The sequence below is a fragment of the Asparagus officinalis genome, chromosome 5 (genome assembly GCF_001876935.1).
Source record: "Asparagus officinalis chromosome 5, Aspof.V1, whole genome shotgun sequence".
Lineage (NCBI taxonomy): Eukaryota > Viridiplantae > Streptophyta > Magnoliopsida > Asparagales > Asparagaceae > Asparagus > Asparagus officinalis.
In genome coordinates this window covers 124,029,216-124,045,940 of record NC_033798.1, presented here as the reverse complement: position 1 = coordinate 124,045,940, position 16,725 = coordinate 124,029,216, and the positions used below count along the sequence as shown (strand labels likewise).

Here is a 16,725-nt window from a genome sequence, read left to right as displayed (position 1 = left end):
ATATAACATCAGATGTAAGACAGGAAAAATGAATTACTTACTATTTCCCAAAAAAAGGAAGAAATAACAGCACTTTACACCACAAAATAAAGGCAATTGAACTATTCTATTACAAAAGATTAGTATTTCACAGTTACCTCTTAAATAACTCGATCAACATCACTTCTCTATGATATCACCCTGTAAAGCTACACTAGAGCAAGCATAGTTCTCTCCTCCTCTGTTACAGCTTTCCTGAATGCTAGAGACAAAATCTAATACAATACTGTACAAACCCACATAATCTCCACCTTAAAATGATAACAAAATTGGTAAAAAGGTATATAAACTGGACCAGCCGAAAGAATATATCCACTATTATGTACATCAGCAAGTATTGAAGGGAGTCTGCAAGTTGACCATGTTCATTATGCGCATTGGCTTTACAAGCGCATCAAGTTCATCCGGGTGCCTGTCAGAGAGGTCAGAATCAGACTCTTTTGAGTTCGAGTCCTTTGAAACGTTAGTTTCTATATCATCACCATTATCACTATTAACGTCGATGCTGATAAATTCAGCAAATTGGTCTGCACCCTTCTCCTCATTACATTTATCTGAAGCAATCACCATGGGTTCACTAAACTTGACAATCTTCGAGCTGAAGTATCTCCCCCTGCTACTGTTTTGAATTTCAGAGTGTTTCCTCTTTTTGGACTTCTTTCTGCTCTTAGGATGATGAAGTTTGCATTTAGATCCTTGTGGACAGATTCCTGTAGCTTCAAAGAGGGGGCACACATAACTGTGCTTCTTGCGGCACTGCTCGTGGAGGATATTTATAAATTCAATTTTCCGTAGATTGGTTAGAAACATAAATCCGAGAAACTAGATATTATATTCAGAAGCAGACAATATTATTCAATTCAAATACCAAGGTCAAATTGTCAAAATGCCTTGCCCTGACAATATGTTCAGTTCTTTTATAAAACTTTCCAGACTTTTGGATTGTGCTGCATAAACAAACCCAGTTTTGATTTGAAGAGGCATATACCATTTTGTAACCTTTTTAAAAGTATAAGAGTCAACCAGTTGAAAACTGCCCAACAATTTCGACAGCCACAAGGTATAGCAAAGCAAGGACAGCATCCCAGAGTAGCTGCAATTTCATGTATGTGCAATAAAAACTAGTCTGAACTTAATCCAATACTAAAGATTAAGATTCTTCACTTGCAGCGCTGCATTGGCAAAAGTATCATCATATCAGGCAACCCATATGCAAGAAAAAATGAAAAGCACCTGGATTGCTTGTTTAATTCGTTTTGTTAATGGTCAATGTCAAATATATCACCTCAAAAATGAAAAGCACCTGGATTGCTTGTTTAATTCGTTTTGTTAATGGTCAATGTCAAATATATCACCTCATACTGGAAACAAATATCATATCTGGCTTTAATTCGTTTTGTTAATGGTCAATGTCAAATATATCACCTCATACTGGAAACAAATATCATATCTGGCCTGAAGCAATAACTACATAAGCTGATTTTACATGGACATGGCTTCATTCAGAGATTCAAATGAGATGTGACTAAAAGGTCCAAATCTTCTACCAGACCGACATCATAACAAGTAAATGATTTCTCACTTCCTCAGAAGCCACATTTTTCGAAGCTTAAGGGAAATGATAAGATTATAATTGACGGGGAAAGAAGAACTAAACCTAGGCCAAAGAGACCTTGACTAGAAGTTGTTGAGGACATGTTAAAGATTAACTTTGTGGCGGGCCCTCCTGCCGCCCTCCTGCCGGCCTGAACAAAATGCTCCTTCAGGAAGTAGCCCCATCACCCTCGGGCCCGGCGCCAACCAGGAGGAGGCGGGGCTCTGGATCTCTCCAACCATTCCGAAGAGCAGAGATCTCGTAAAGGAAAAATAAGCAAACCTGAAAAGACCAAAGGCGCGGTATTTTTTTAACTCAAGATGGGTTTCTATGCCAGGTGTTCTTCCCGTGGCTTCAGGGGTATTCATGTTTGGCATTTGCCTACCCTAACCGAAATCTTTGGAGATGATTCTGTACTACAGTTCGGTGGAGGAACTTTAGGACACCCTTGGGGAAATGCACCTGGTGTGGTAGCTAATCGGGTAGCTTTAGAAGCCCCCAGCAAAACTGAGTGAAAAAGTAGGATTCATGTAGCCAACCCAGAAAAAATGGGGATATAGGCATTGTTGTTGACGTTGATGCTGTTGTCCAAGAGAAGCATTGCATGTTCTATAAAGTGTTGAAGTTAGAGCTTTCTAAGGATGCTGAAGTTATACATTGGATACATTTCTACATACTTCCCATGTAGAAAAGAAAAACTCCAAAGGGATCATATGATGTGCCTCAATGAGACAGAAACATGGCCAATTTAGCAGGACGTACACTGTAATGGTAGCTCTGATACAATCAGCAATCGAATACATTTGAGGACACATAAAAGATCTAGCGGCAAAACCATTGTCAGATGAAAAATGAAAATTAAGTTAGTAATTAAGTCAAATAAGAATTGAACCATAAGGATATAACGATAGAATCTTGGTGGGCAGGATAGTCAAAAGGATATAACATATGTTGTAAAAAGAAAGAAAATACTTTGGAACAGCAAGCTCATAGGATCCGATGGTGTCAAATACAGCAGCTACCGGTGATATAAAGGAAAGTGTGGTAACAAATGAAGGGCAAAGTCACTTATGAATATTTGGATCACATCAGAAAGAGGGTAGGAAGGAAAGGAAGAAAGGATTAGATTAGGATTTTCTTACACTTGTAAGTCTTGCGGGACCTTGCTGAGGTACTGTAAAATGTTTGGTTCTTACTAATTTTTGATGTCTGCTGCTCAAGTCTGAGCTTTCATGTGAGTGATTGTTGTCTAATTAATTTTCATCCAAATCTTCCTACGTCACAAACAGCAGGAAACTTTCCCATAATTTTTTCATGACTTTTACAGGAAATCCTCTTCCCTTCATTTTAGTTCCAGTTCACTCTCCAGTTAAAAACAAAAAGGCTAAATACCCATATTGGTATTTTAATTCCACTTCATTTACCTCATTTACCAAGAAGGTATTTTAATTAGGCAAATCTGCTTTAAGGCATTTTAATTGATTTAACTTACCAACAAAGTCCTTTTTCTCGTCGGCGATCAGTTTTCCGGCGAGAGCTCGTCACGTGCGTGGCAGGTGATGACTTAAAACTGTTTTTTTGCTGCTGATGTGGCACGGATTTTCTGACGTGGCAGTGTTTAAAGGCGGGAATTAACCCTCTAAAAATCCCAATTCACCCAAAATAGGACAGATCAGTGCCATATCAGCAGCTAAAAAACAGTTTAAGTCATCACGTGCCACGCACGTGACGAGCTATCGCCGAAAAACTGGTCGCCGACAAGAAAAATGGCCTTGTTGGTAAGTTGAATCAATTAAAATGCCTTAAAGTAGGTTTGCCTAATTAAAATACTTTCTTAATAAATGGGGTGGAATTAAAATACCAATATGGGTATTTAGCCAAAACAAAAAGGTATTATTAAAAGACGCAACATAGAGAATGTAACTAAACCAAAAAATAACTAGCTTAGACGAATGGCAAACATAAAAGGTAAAAAGAGAGAAAGACAGAACTTAATAGCCAGACAGAAAAACCATATGAAAAAGGAGGATAAGTAGGTCTAACGTTCCTTGGGGCATTAGAATATGAATGAGGTAACTAAGTACGAAAATAATAGTCAGCGAAGACAAGGTAATAAAATACAAAAATAATAGTAAGCATGATCCAGAATGCTGCATGATTGTAAACAGAAAGCAGATAGCCTTCCACTGGTATCTCTAAAACAAATAGCAACAGGAGAGCAATACAGTGCAGAAGAATCCATCATGCTGCACACAAAATTGTTTGATACTCTAAATTGTGAATCCACAAGAATAAAATAGAAACCGATATGAGTATATCCTTTTCTGGTTTTCTAAATGACATAAGTTGCTAGAATGGAACATTTACTTACATAATCAAATTTAAAATAATAAAAGTGCAAAAATGTCATAAAAATTTAGAAAGGATTAGTAAATCAACAAACTGTAAATAAAAAATTTAATACTTTCAAAAAATTATTCTTTATTTGAAAGCTAGTTTCATCAAAAAATAAGAAAATTCAGGCTTTTTATGTGTGGCATAATAGGATCTTGTCTGCAAGCATACTCCAATATGATGATACGAGGAATGAGGAAATTTTCAAAACAGCCTCAAAAAGTTTTTTATTTTTCAAAATCGACCCACTTTTTTTTATTTATCAAAATCGACCCATTTTTTGCCACGTGGGCTTAATGAAGTTCCTAAACAGTCGGGGTTGCCAACCCCGACTGTTTAGGACATGAAAATTTCGGGTTTAAAGGTTCTAATTGGGGTTTAACACCCTCCTAAACAGTCGGGGTTGGCAACCCCGACTGTTTAGGAACTTCATTAAACCCACGTGGCAAAAAGTGAGTCGATTTTGATTAATAAAAAAAGTGGGTCGATTTTGAAAAATAAAAATCTTTTTTGGGCTGTTTTGAAAATTTGTTCTATGAGGAATTAACAGTTTTAATGACTCAAACAACAATAATTATGATTTCAACTTAAGCTCTTACCTCATCGCCATCAGCACAATATCCTCTGAGGAACCCATCACAAACAGAAGCTTTGGGATTTACATACACATGTCGATAAGAACAGCTTATATTTGTGCAGAGTCCTGGCAGAATGAGATGAGCAGATTATACAAGTCAATATTAACAACAACCAACTGCAGTACATTAATATTATAAAGAAACTTGATACCTTGTAAGAAATATGAACAATCTGGCATTCTTTCCGGAATAATCTGTGGAGGAAAGGTCCAAAAATCAAAGACATGGTTATCACAATCATCCAGAGACAAACATTTGCACAGTATCAATATGCCAAATAGAAGAATGTCACCTGATGAGTTAACTTGCAGTTAGCATCAGTACATACTCCTCTAAGAAATTTAGTGCAGATAGCAACCTTTTCAGGATCATGGATGTATGTGCATTTTCCTGAATTCTTATTACACTTGCCAAATCGAGTAAAAAATTGGCAATATTGCTGTTTTTTAGCCAATCGCCGCCTAGCGGTGTGCAAACTCCATCGTATTTTTTCACTAGCTAACATACGAATAAGTTTCTTTGGGTCTCTAACCAGTCGATTACCATTCCCTACTCGAACATACCTGTTAAGCGATAATATGATCAGAATGAAACTTGAAAGTGCTTACAACTGGTTGCCAGATAGAGCTGTGAAATAATTGGGAAATTTGAATTCGTAGCTGCTAAGCGGAACATACTCATTATTGCCAATTAACAATCTCCTTGGAACAAAAGTATTCTTCTGTATTTGCTTATCATCAGCACCTGGTGATTGGTCATCTGCAAAAGGCTCAATCAACAAGGCACATATCTCAATAAGGACGCCTACATTAGCTGCATCGGTGAAAAATAAACACAACACTAAAGGTTACATGAATAAATTGAAAAAAAAAATCTCAAAAAAAAGGAATCTTTATTTCTGGATTGGAGGATACTTCATAGTACAAGGACTCTCCTGACAAACAGCAAAAAAAACTTGCAGATGTTTAAATTTATTCACCACCAAAACTCTACTATTCATTGTGCACCATGCTAACCATTCTGTTAACTATTACTTCACTATTGATGCAATACAATCGAGCTGTTAAGATAAGGTTCAATTGCTTTACTACTTCATTGTTGATGCGGTACAATTCAGCTGTTAAGATAAGACTAAATAAATGCAGCCAAATGGTGAATCAACATGCAAAGCGAATAAACTTTGATGATTACAGCATGAACAAAGTGATGAATATAAAAAAAGAATGAGAAGGTAAAGCTTACCCTGTATCGTTATTAGAGTCAGTTTGGAAGCATCCATTTTATATCGAACTGAACCAACACGAAAGATTCGTTCCCCTGAACAAAGACGAAATTTATATAACGACAAAGTTTATTCACCAGATTTAGTGAAACCCATAGCAGATAAAAGCGATATGTATCTCTTGACTGTAAGAAACTAGACCTGAAGGGTTACGCAAGAAAATTCAAACACACTGAAGGAATAAATGGAAAAGTATGAAATATGTACTCGTAAAAGATAAATTTCTGAAGACAAACATTGGAAATATTTAACTAGTTAATCAATCAAGTGTAATCTAGTAAAAAAATTACACTTTTACCACGCAGAGCTATCTTTGTTTAATTCAGAAAAGAACAGCCATCAATAACAGATCAAATAATAGCAGCGATACATACGCATGAAAGCAGAAACAATATTCCAAAGCCAAATGAATCACTTTTAGCTAGGCACAATAACTTAAAGCACTTCAATAAACTGTAATTGTTCATAATGTATGAGATATTTTTTTCCTTGACAGTGTGGCAGGGGGAAACTTATAATGAATATGTTGTTGAATCAAACTTATATGTGGTATGGTTGTGCGTTCACTACCAAATTGTAGCTCACTTTACCTTGTTGTAGCTCAATATCAGAAGTTGACTTGCGTGTGAAGCTATGCTTTCCACGAGAACCCATGGGTTTTTTCCTTTTTCTTTCTCTCCTCTTCCTCTCTTCTTCAGCTACTGCTAGTGTAGCTTCCTGCAGCAAAAAAACTCGAACTAGTTGATAAAAAGTGACAATAGTACAGTGCATAAAAATATTACATGTTCCACAAAAGCAAATGAGCTGACATTATCAGAATCTTAAGACAGAAGCACAAAGTATTCCAGAATATCAGTTGTCTTTCACTAAGCATGAACTACACTAGTCAGACTTGAATGACATATCAGTGAACACCATCAATGTTTTAAAAAGCATCTGCGTTGCCCGCCTAGGCGTACGCCTAGGCCTAGGTAGTACCTTGCACGCCTACCTAGCACCTAGCACCTAGCACCTAGGCGGTATGTAGGCTGCCTACCTATATTTTGAAAGTACCTAGGGGAGCATGGTTTGCTTACATGGACTATACCCTTTACGCATTGATCATGATTTCCTCTATTAAAGCCTCCACTTCCTCCAACCTCCTCCAAACTTTAGCTATGAACACCTCCTCTATCTCTCGTGACCTTGAACAAAATATCCTCCACTACCACTCAAGAAATCTACCTAGGTGTCAGTCTAGCACCTCAGCTTTTTATAACATTGGCACTTACTATCACTATTTATAATTAAAAACTAAAAAATAGAAAAACGCCTAGGCCCTGCCTAGGCTCTAGGCGTCGGCTTCAACGCCTACGCCGCCTAGTGCTTTCTGTAACCTTGAACACCATTGTAGTACATCATATAGTATCCTTGGAGCATATATGACATATCAGTTTACACCAAGTTCGTAATATAATCCAAGAAAATATAATGATCATGCTAATATGCAACATCAAGAAATATTAGATTGCATCAATTGTCTCAGAAGTAAAATAAATGAGAGCATTGAATAGATAACTTCCACCAATGTAGAATTGGGAACAGATTTTGGAAGTAGGAAACAGTCAGGGTAGAACCTTCAATATTAGTAGTCTACTGAAAACAAGGCCATATATAACTGGTATGGTCCATTACAGTGGCAGCTCTACTCAATAATCACCATTTGGATATTATATACATATTATGTATGTATGCGCGTACGTGTGTGCGTATAGTGTTAGGTCATTCAAATGAAAATTCCATTCCACTATAGTTGATCTACATAATTGGAAGCGCCTAATATGAAAAGGTGAAGTGTTTTTTAAAATGTTCATATGTCAACAAAGCACATATGGATGGCAGAAAGTAGCATTTAAGTTGGATAACTTTGTAGAGGTGCTGGGCCTTTTTCTGTGGGGAGGGTGTTTGGGCTGGAGGAGCAGGAGTGAAGGTGACTTGATTTGGGTGCTTGGAGAGCAAGAATATGTCAACAAGCCCAGTTTTTCTGCTAGAAAGATTTATAGTTTTGCCATTCAGATTCTTGATATTATCATTTAATCATGATTTAATGCTTAAAACGCACATTTTTTTGTTAGGTATCACGTATGACTGGAAACTTTTTTTTTTAATTTTTGAGTTTTGGATGAAGTGGATCTAGGTTTTTCTCTGACTTAGATGAGACGGATTTTCTTAGACCCTCCCTCCCTCTTGCTCTCGCTTTCTCTTTCTCACACATGATGTGTTTGCACGTCTTATGCCAATTGCCCATGCACATTGCTTAAACTGTAATTATTAGGAAAATTTATACAAGGGTTTTCCTTTGAAGATTTAAGAAGTGGAGGAAAAGAAAGTATCCTATTAACATGCCTCCTCAAGATATTCCATTTAGATTATTTTAAGTGTCAAAGGACCCTGCCACCATACCACAACTTTGAAGTTATTGTGAGGGTTGAGGGTTACAATTTTATACTCTAATATGCCCCCACACGCTGAGGGCTCTTTAATGGGCTGAAATCTGGACCTGTTGAGTGGTATCTCTATTTTTAATCCACTTTAGAAATACGTGGCGAGAGCCTTGATTGCTCTAATAACATGTCAAAGGATCCTGCCACTGCACCACAACTTCAAACTTGCGCAGAGGTTTGAGGGTTATGATTTTGTAATCTAACACTAACACCACCAATGATTCTCAAGTAAAATAGCAAGGGAAATTATGTCAGTGACCAAACAACTCGCCTCATTAGCCTTCTTTGAGTGTCTATCAATGGATTTTGACCATTTCAAGCTCGATCCCCCGATGCTAACAACTCCAGCTTTACGTAAAGAGAATCCATCAGTAGAAACAGTATAGATGGTATCCCTTTTTCTTGTAAGCTGCAATTTGCGACTGAATAAAAAAAGCATAGCAATTTGTCAATATAATGATCAATAAATAATGGTCAATAAATAAGCAAGCAAAAAGTATGCTGATACATTTAAATCTAAAAAAACGAGAGAAACAAAAGGATAAACTAAAACTATGATTAACAAGGTACTAGGTACAGGTTACCTAATTAGTGATAGAGAACCTCTGTTGGAGTTCAACACAGACTTATTTTTGGAAAACTTGCAGTATGGGCTTCTTTTCCATGGGAAAAGGTATGGCATGACTTCCCAACAGCTCCGTGATGTAACACGTTGTTTATCCGACTGTCCACCCAGTGTCCACACTCGAGAAAATTTTGAATGTTTATGTCTCTTCCTCAGAACTGCATACGCAAATAACCTGGTTAATATTTATATAAAAAAGAAAACATAGCAACACAGAGACTGCACATTACATGCAGAAAGTCTTTGACAACAATCAAAAATACAAAAACTTTGACTTTACTAATAAGAAGTAGCTTTCTAAAATACTGATTAATATTATTCCATTTTCTCTTCAAAGTCAGGACCAGAAAATACATGTACATTGAATAACTGTAAATTATTGACAAAAAATAATGATAGAGATGCTTGCCAAAAAAAAGGAAAACAGAAGACAAAAAGATAATAAACACATGCATGGGCCAAAAAAAAAAGAAGCATTCTCCTGAATAGAGGAAATATTGAAACCTAAGCACATACTACCTCCAATTTCTAGTCCCTTTTTCATGCACATATAGGATATCCACAAACTGAAAGAGAGATGTTGACTAGTGATTCTGAGATTCCAGATAGCATGAAACTGAGATATTTCTGAGGCCATATGAGATGAGCAAATAAGCTTCCTGAGCCATGAACATGAAACTTACGATTGAACTCAATCCAAGGGTCACATGCATCCATTTCTCTCCCACACACTGTGAATAGCCACCTCTCTGATTCAATAAACAATCAATCTATCTTTTCTACTGGCTTAATCCTTGACCATTGCTCTATCCCTACTCCTAGCCACTCCAATGATGTATTTCCTATTACTTCTAACTGGCGCACTCATCAATCTCTGTTATGGAATCCAAAATAGCTCATCTTCAGCTGCACTCCCTTGAAATTAACCTACGTTTTCATGAACAAACTCTTTTTTTCTTCCTTTTTTTTTTGTATGTTTGAATGCAGTTTGAAAAGAAATATTTTGACTATTGCCTAAATGGTGAAATTTTTAAAGGGAAATACAGCCTATTTGCAGATTAACACATTTGCACTTCATATATGATAAAACCTCTAAAGACTCGTCAAAATAATTAAAAGAAGAACAAGAAACAGAAAATTGGAAGAAAAGAAAAAGAAAAGCAGATGAACAAGGACCACTTGTAGATTAAAAAACGATGGCAACTGAGACATTACAGTCTACAGTATAGCATCACATTCTAGATTGCAAAGTAATGCTATCTGAGGATCAAAGGCATGGAAATTTATATCTAAGGGTATTTAACACATCATGTAATTAACGAGTGCCTAAAACATAGGAACTTATAACTTCTAAAAAATGTTCTTAAAGACATAATATGCATCAAAGAAACGAGCATCTCTTCCATAGTAGAGAATTATGAATTAGAAGTTCCTGTTGCTCTGCATAAGACCTCACAACTGAGGTGCCATATGTCCATTCTGATTCTATCCAGTTCTTTTAAAATGACAGAAAATTTCATGAGATTAGCTCAGAAACTATACACAGTCGTATTATTCACTTGAATAAATTGCATCCAACCTTGTATGGGGTTTTCTCCAGGAGAAAGGGCAGAAAATATGCACAGCACAGATGAAAATATTCATAAAGCTTGAAATTTTGTACTATTGACGAAAGAAATGAATTCACATCATGAACCCATGATACAATTCTAAATAATAACGGCGATGATAATAAAGTATTAAAAGAACACAAACCTCTATCTAGTCTCTTCCTAAATGGATCAGTTCTGCAGCATTCCAGGGAGAAAACATTGGAAGCATCTTGACCATCAGAATTTGAATTATGAACAGGGGCTGTTCCATCTTGCTTGTGCTGACTGTCTGAAGATGATGCATTCAAGATCAGCTGATTCTTTTTCCGCATATAGTAATGACCTGTAGAAGTAGATAATTTCTCAGTCTTCTCCATCTGATGCGTAGATGAATCACCGAAATCAGATTGTGGAGCAGCAACCAGTTGATTGGATTTGTGTTTCACGTATGACATTCTCTTTTTTGTCAAGGGTTCAGACTTCATACCATTCGCAATGCTCAGATTGTGCACGCTATCAGATAGCATGTCAAACTTTTGACCTTCATCTGGTTTTGCTTCAGCTTCTACACTTGGTTCAGATACTGGATCTTCTGACAGAAGTTGATGAGATTCCTTTTGAGTATCTAGAGTGTAACTAGGAACTTTGAAACCAAGAGACAAAGGAGGAGTCTTGGGCCTTTCAAGAGTAGGATTTAAACAAGCTTTGCGGTTTGAAATATTATCCATACTCCCAAAGGTCATGCTCCTCTCTGCTAAATGACTCTTTCTACTTGATGCATCAAATCGATGAGGTAGAATGGGAGAAGAGGCTACAGTAACTGGTTTCCTGATAAGCTTGAAGCCTTTACGAACATAAGAAGAATTGGGAACCCTTCCAAGCTTCTTTGGTGACTGTTTCTTTGCTGACTGTTTATCTATACCACCCATGTTTTGCAAATTTCCATGTATAGGCAAAGCAGAAGAAGAAGGGGCATCTATTCGGTGCCACGTTTTGTTTCTTACACTCCGACTTGAACGAGCAGTTTCTTTCGATGGCCCTGTTGAACTCAACTGATTTGTGAAAACTCTTGGAACTCCAGAACTCAAAATGAACTTTGTACTTGTAGTTACTCCTGTTAGCTTCACATCTGCATTTATGCATTTCTTTGGCTCGTGTGATTCTACGAACTGTGCTTTATCAGATGTACTGTCCTGTTCAGCATCCAATTCCAATAATTTCTTCGAGAATACTAATGAATCGTCATTAACGATAGGTTTGTCATCTTGCTTATTAGCAATGATATTGTTGCCACTGCAGCAAATACTATCAGATAATTGTGGATTATACTGCTCTTCCATGGTGAAAGTTGATGCATGTTGAGCTCTCTTAGCGTCTATCAAAGCGCAGTTTTCAGAAGGACTTAAAGGTAATAGTTGCTCCACTCTTTCAGTCATTACAACATTCACAGACCTTTCTTCCAAAAATGGTGTATTATCAGACACAGAGGGAGCCCTACTCAACCTGAGATCATTATCTTCTGCAATAGTGGCACCACTAGGTGGATTCTTATCCTGAACCAAGCTAGAAGCATCGGAAGGCCTAACCTCACTATTTTCGTTCATTTGTTCAGCGAGAATTTCAAGTTCGTTACTGACTGAAGATACCTCTAACTGATGTTGTTTATCTATTTCCTCTCTTTTCCTTTTGACATTCTCATCATAGGGAGAACAGAAAATGGGAGATGTCACTATTGGCATAGTGATTTCTGGCAGAGTTTGCGCATCACCAGCCAATCTAAATGAAGAACACTCAGTAAAAGAGGATATACCAAGCTTAGCATCAGATTCTGAGGCATTACCAGCATCTGTTTCTTTTCTACAATCCCCAGCATTAAGTTCCTCAGCCGAAATAGATTTAGATGGTGACCTTATATCAGTCACCATCTCAGGAGAACTGTCTGAACTGATATCAATTACAACCCTAGTACCAGAAACAACAGGACAAGTAGAGTCTGGAACAGTGCTCTCGACGGGCGTGATGGCTTCTTCTTTAACAGTGTCATTAGCAATGTTATTCCACTTCAAATTAAAATCTTTAGAAGACTGTTCTATAGAAGTATTCTCAACTGATGATGTTGTCACTATTGATTCCTGAACTAAATTAACATCTTTACCACACAGCTCCATGGGATAATTCACGCTTGTTGTTCTTTCAACCATTGAAGCCTGAAGACAACAACCATCTTTCACAGATTGTTTTGATGCAGTTTTCTCACTTGCTATAAGCATTGGCCCTGGAACAAAATTTGCATACGTACTGGGTCTAACTGCTATGCTAGTCTCAATTGATGACGTTACTATCATTGGCCCATGAACTGAAGTATCATCCTTAGCATATTGTTCTGCGGCACAATTTTCATTGGTTGGTGCTACTTCCATTGGCCAGTAAACAAATTTATCTATACTAGATTGTTGTGGGGCACTATTCTCAACTGATGTTGTTATAACCGCTAACCCTGGTTGAACAAGCTGTGAATTCGTACAGTCAGTAGACTTGCTATCACTAACTTTATCTTCTTGCCTACAATCCTCACTGACGTTCTTTATCATCGCTTTTGCAGGTTTTTTTGCTACAGCCCTCTTGACTGATGCCACTTTTGCTACTTTCTTAGATAAAGTCTGAGATCTAGCACTACCTGCAGGCTTACAAGAAGAACCAATGAACTTCTTTGATCCATCACTCGCAGGCTTGCTAGAAGAACTAATAGCCTTCTTTGATGCGTCTCCTACAAGTTTTGCCTTCTTTAATCCATTTGTAGCAGACTTAATCACATCTCTTGCACATTTCCCAGAAGAACTAATTTTCTTCTTTGATTTATCACTCGCAGGCTTGCTCGAAGAAGCCTTTACAATTTTTGAACCTTCCACACTGTTAGAAACTTGAGACCTACTCGATACTAGATTATTAGGCACTCCATCCCCTGTCCTAGAAACTATCAAACTTGAAATAATAGGAGTCCTATCCTTGTCTACCTTTTTCATCTTCATCCTATTTTTTGGGGTTAGCAATCTAGGACTTGTTCCCTCAACACTCGGCTGTGGTTCTGGGCTTGAGGGCGCCACAACCTTAGCCACCAAAGCATTAGACTTATATGAAAGATCGATCGAATCAATTTCCGGTTGGCTCTCCTCTAAAAACCCTAAATTGGAGAATTCGGAAGGCGGCGAGGGCTTCTCCTCTATCCTATTCCAGACAGAAATCCCGCTTTGTATCCTCCCCAAGGCACTAGGTTTTTGACCATTAAATCTTTTCGAAGAACCCCGTTCATTATTGTACTGAGAGCTCCCCTGATTAAACTTCCATCTCTTCCCCTTGTTCCCCAAGTAACGATTCTCTTTAGACCCACCATCCTCACCAAAGTCTTTCCCTGTAATAACCCACTTCCTTTTCCCTTTGCTCCCCGCATAGTGATTCACTTTCAAACCTTCTTCATTGTATCTATTGCCTTGAAATCCAATCTCAGAAGCATTCACTTCCATCGAATTACCCCTCCCAACATCATACGACCTTACAACTGGCGCCATCGTCACCGGCACTGCCATTCGTCTGTCAAAACTCGAAGATTCTCTAACCCTAGGGGACAAATCCTCCTCCAAGATCCCATCTTCCCTCATCCTAAGCCTAATCTGCTGATGTTGCTGCCTCGGCTGTGTCCTGTCACTAAACTCCCCATCCAAGCTACCATCTTCCCTCATCCTATACGCCCTCCCCTCCAAATCTCGCCGATCCCAATCGAAGTGGTCTGAATCAAGCCTCGGCCGCTCCTCATACTCGAAAGCCCTAATTTTTCTCGGTTCAGCGCCGCCCGTCCAAGGCTCGTAGGAAGGAGGAGGGCCGTGGTGGGGCCCAGCCGGGCGAAATAGGGACCTCTGGTATCCATTGATGGGAGAAGATCGAGAATTGAGGAAGAAGATGATGATGGAGATCCGGAATTTTTTTTTTCTTTTTAATATTAGGGTTCAGATTTGATATTTCCGTTTATAGCTTATTTATTGTATGAGAAATTGAGAAGGCGTGGACTACGGCGTTGAAGATGCGCACGGAGTCGAGAAGGAAACGCTCGCCGCAATTTGGTCCTGATATACGTGGGCCCTGGGCCTACAGCCCAGTGAAGGTGGTACGCTCCGCAACTTTAGATACATTTCTCGCACGGAAATTTTATGGGAAAGCCTATTTTCCAGATAATTATAAAACAAATTCAGATTTATTTCTGAAGGTCAATTTCGAATATCCTGATCCGCGTTTTATAAATTTTGAATACCAGCACCAAGATAAGTTAACCAAAAGGTGAACCTGCGTCCAGCGCCTCCATTTTCGAGAGAGAGAGAAGAAGATGAAAATACAATGGGATGTTGAGCCTGACGCATTCACTTACAACATGGCGCTCTATGCAAACAAGGGCCGATGTATAATGCTATCTAAGATTTACTTTTTGCAATACCTATACTTGTATTATCTTTGGTCATTCTACTCGAGGACAATGGAAAGAAGCTATGAGCACTACAACAAAAGCTGTATGTGTCCACATTTAATTTATGACACATATAAAAGTGTCGTTTTATTTGTAAAAGATTAAACAATAGTAACACAAATAAAAAAGTATAGCCTGACGGTGCCCGACACAACTGTCAACATCGGCCTCCTCTACTTCCTCTTACTCGACACAATCCCTTTGAGTTCCTACAACAGTCTTTTACCGCACTCCGCTTAAAGCTAGGTTTTATGCCGACTCCGACGACGGAGGAGCAGGAGGACGAGTCATCTCCTTCGCCGATGTTTGCGCCTTGGGATTTATCGCCAGCCAGGATTATTTTTTCGCCCAGAGCAAAAAAAATTCCTGGCTACGCCACTGCTCGTAGCCCGTCACAATTCTAGAGTTTCAGTCCTACTAAAATGGTATGCAAAGCAACCCGGTTTTAGGTCTAATTAGGGACGTATTTGAAAGTATCATATCATATCATAATTTTTTTAGTACAAGTTTGGGAAAATCTTTTCATGGTCAATATCATCCTTAGTTTTTTTAAATACTAGGCTTTAGACACGTGCATTTGCACGTGGTTAAATATCATGATTAAGTATTTTTGGCTTGTTTTCTAATTAAAATTTGTTTCTCAGTTCCACTTTAATAGTTTATGATCACTTTTGTCTCTAAAGTTTAATATTGTGATTAGCTATTTTCTTTGATGTTTGTTTAAATGGGCTACACCCAATTTAAATTTTCATGTTAATATTTGAATTGATAAAAAACAAATATAATTTGAAGCAAATTTGAATTTTTATATTATTTTGGCTTACAAACTAAGCTTTATTTGAGAAAGTATAGCATTGCAAAGTAAAAAAATATTAAAAGAGTGTTATACAAGGAAGGTGAATATTTAAAACCAAGAAGGTAAAATAATTGCTTGAAAATATGCTAAAATAATACAAAAAAATTATAAAGTTTGTTCCTAACCATTGATAGCTTTCATAAAAAATTATAAATTAAAGATTAATGCTAACTCTAGTATACTTTCATATGATAAAAGTATCTGCACAAGCATATAAAGGTACTGAAAAAAGCTCATGAAACTCTCATCTAAAGATTTCTAAATTCACTCAAAATAATTAAACTATTTTATAAAATATTCAAAAATATTATATTTTATTTCTTTTATTTTATTTTTTTACTGAGCTAATATCAATCATTTCTCACATTTATCTTTTTCCCGAGCAATTCTATAATAGTATATTCATCATCTACTCGATTGTGACATCAGGCTAGAGTTGTATTTTTTGTGTTGTTATCATTCATGGGCTCGTTAATCATGGGCTCGTTAATCTTTTATCTTGTTGTTTAACTTCACAAAGAAGTTAAATATATTTTCGATATTCAACACAAACTTCTTGACATACAAACTTTGATTTTTTTTCAATGAGAATAAATATTAATTTCATATATATAAAATTCCTTGTGTTCTTAATTTATTACTTAAATAAGATTAGGAGCTAACTCTTTTTTTCTATAATAAATTCTTCTGATGTGTATCCAATAAGAGT

The 16,725-nt window shown here is 37.2% G+C and overlaps 1 protein-coding gene across 1 annotated transcript; it reads right to left on the bottom strand.

The window, feature by feature from the left end:
* Positions 58 to 14,540, bottom strand: LOC109841104. Its single transcript, XM_020409972.1, has 10 exons — positions 10,811 to 14,540; positions 9,015 to 9,213; positions 8,702 to 8,852; positions 6,538 to 6,664; positions 5,908 to 5,982; positions 5,343 to 5,424; positions 4,958 to 5,228; positions 4,817 to 4,859; positions 4,627 to 4,730; positions 58 to 795 (listed from the first exon to the last, which is right to left on the bottom strand). The coding sequence occupies exons 1-10, from the start codon at positions 14,382 to 14,384 to the stop codon at positions 367 to 369; spliced, it is 5,055 nt and encodes a 1,684-aa protein (XP_020265561.1). The 5' UTR covers positions 14,385 to 14,540; the 3' UTR covers positions 58 to 366.

Excerpts from the sequence above, each read along its gene's own strand:
- LOC109841104 (XM_020409972.1), bottom strand. The coding sequence starts at position 14,384 with ATGAGGGAAGATGGTAGCTTGGATGGGGAGTTTAGTGACAGGACACAG. Across the intron at positions 8,853-9,014 it reads GGTTCTCTATCACTAATTAG|TCGCAAATTGCAGCTTACAA; the intron begins GTAACCTGTACC and ends TTTTTTATTCAG. Across the intron at positions 5,229-5,342 it reads TTGTTAATTGGCAATAATGA|GTATGTTCGAGTAGGGAATG; the intron begins GTATGTTCCGCT and ends ATCGCTTAACAG.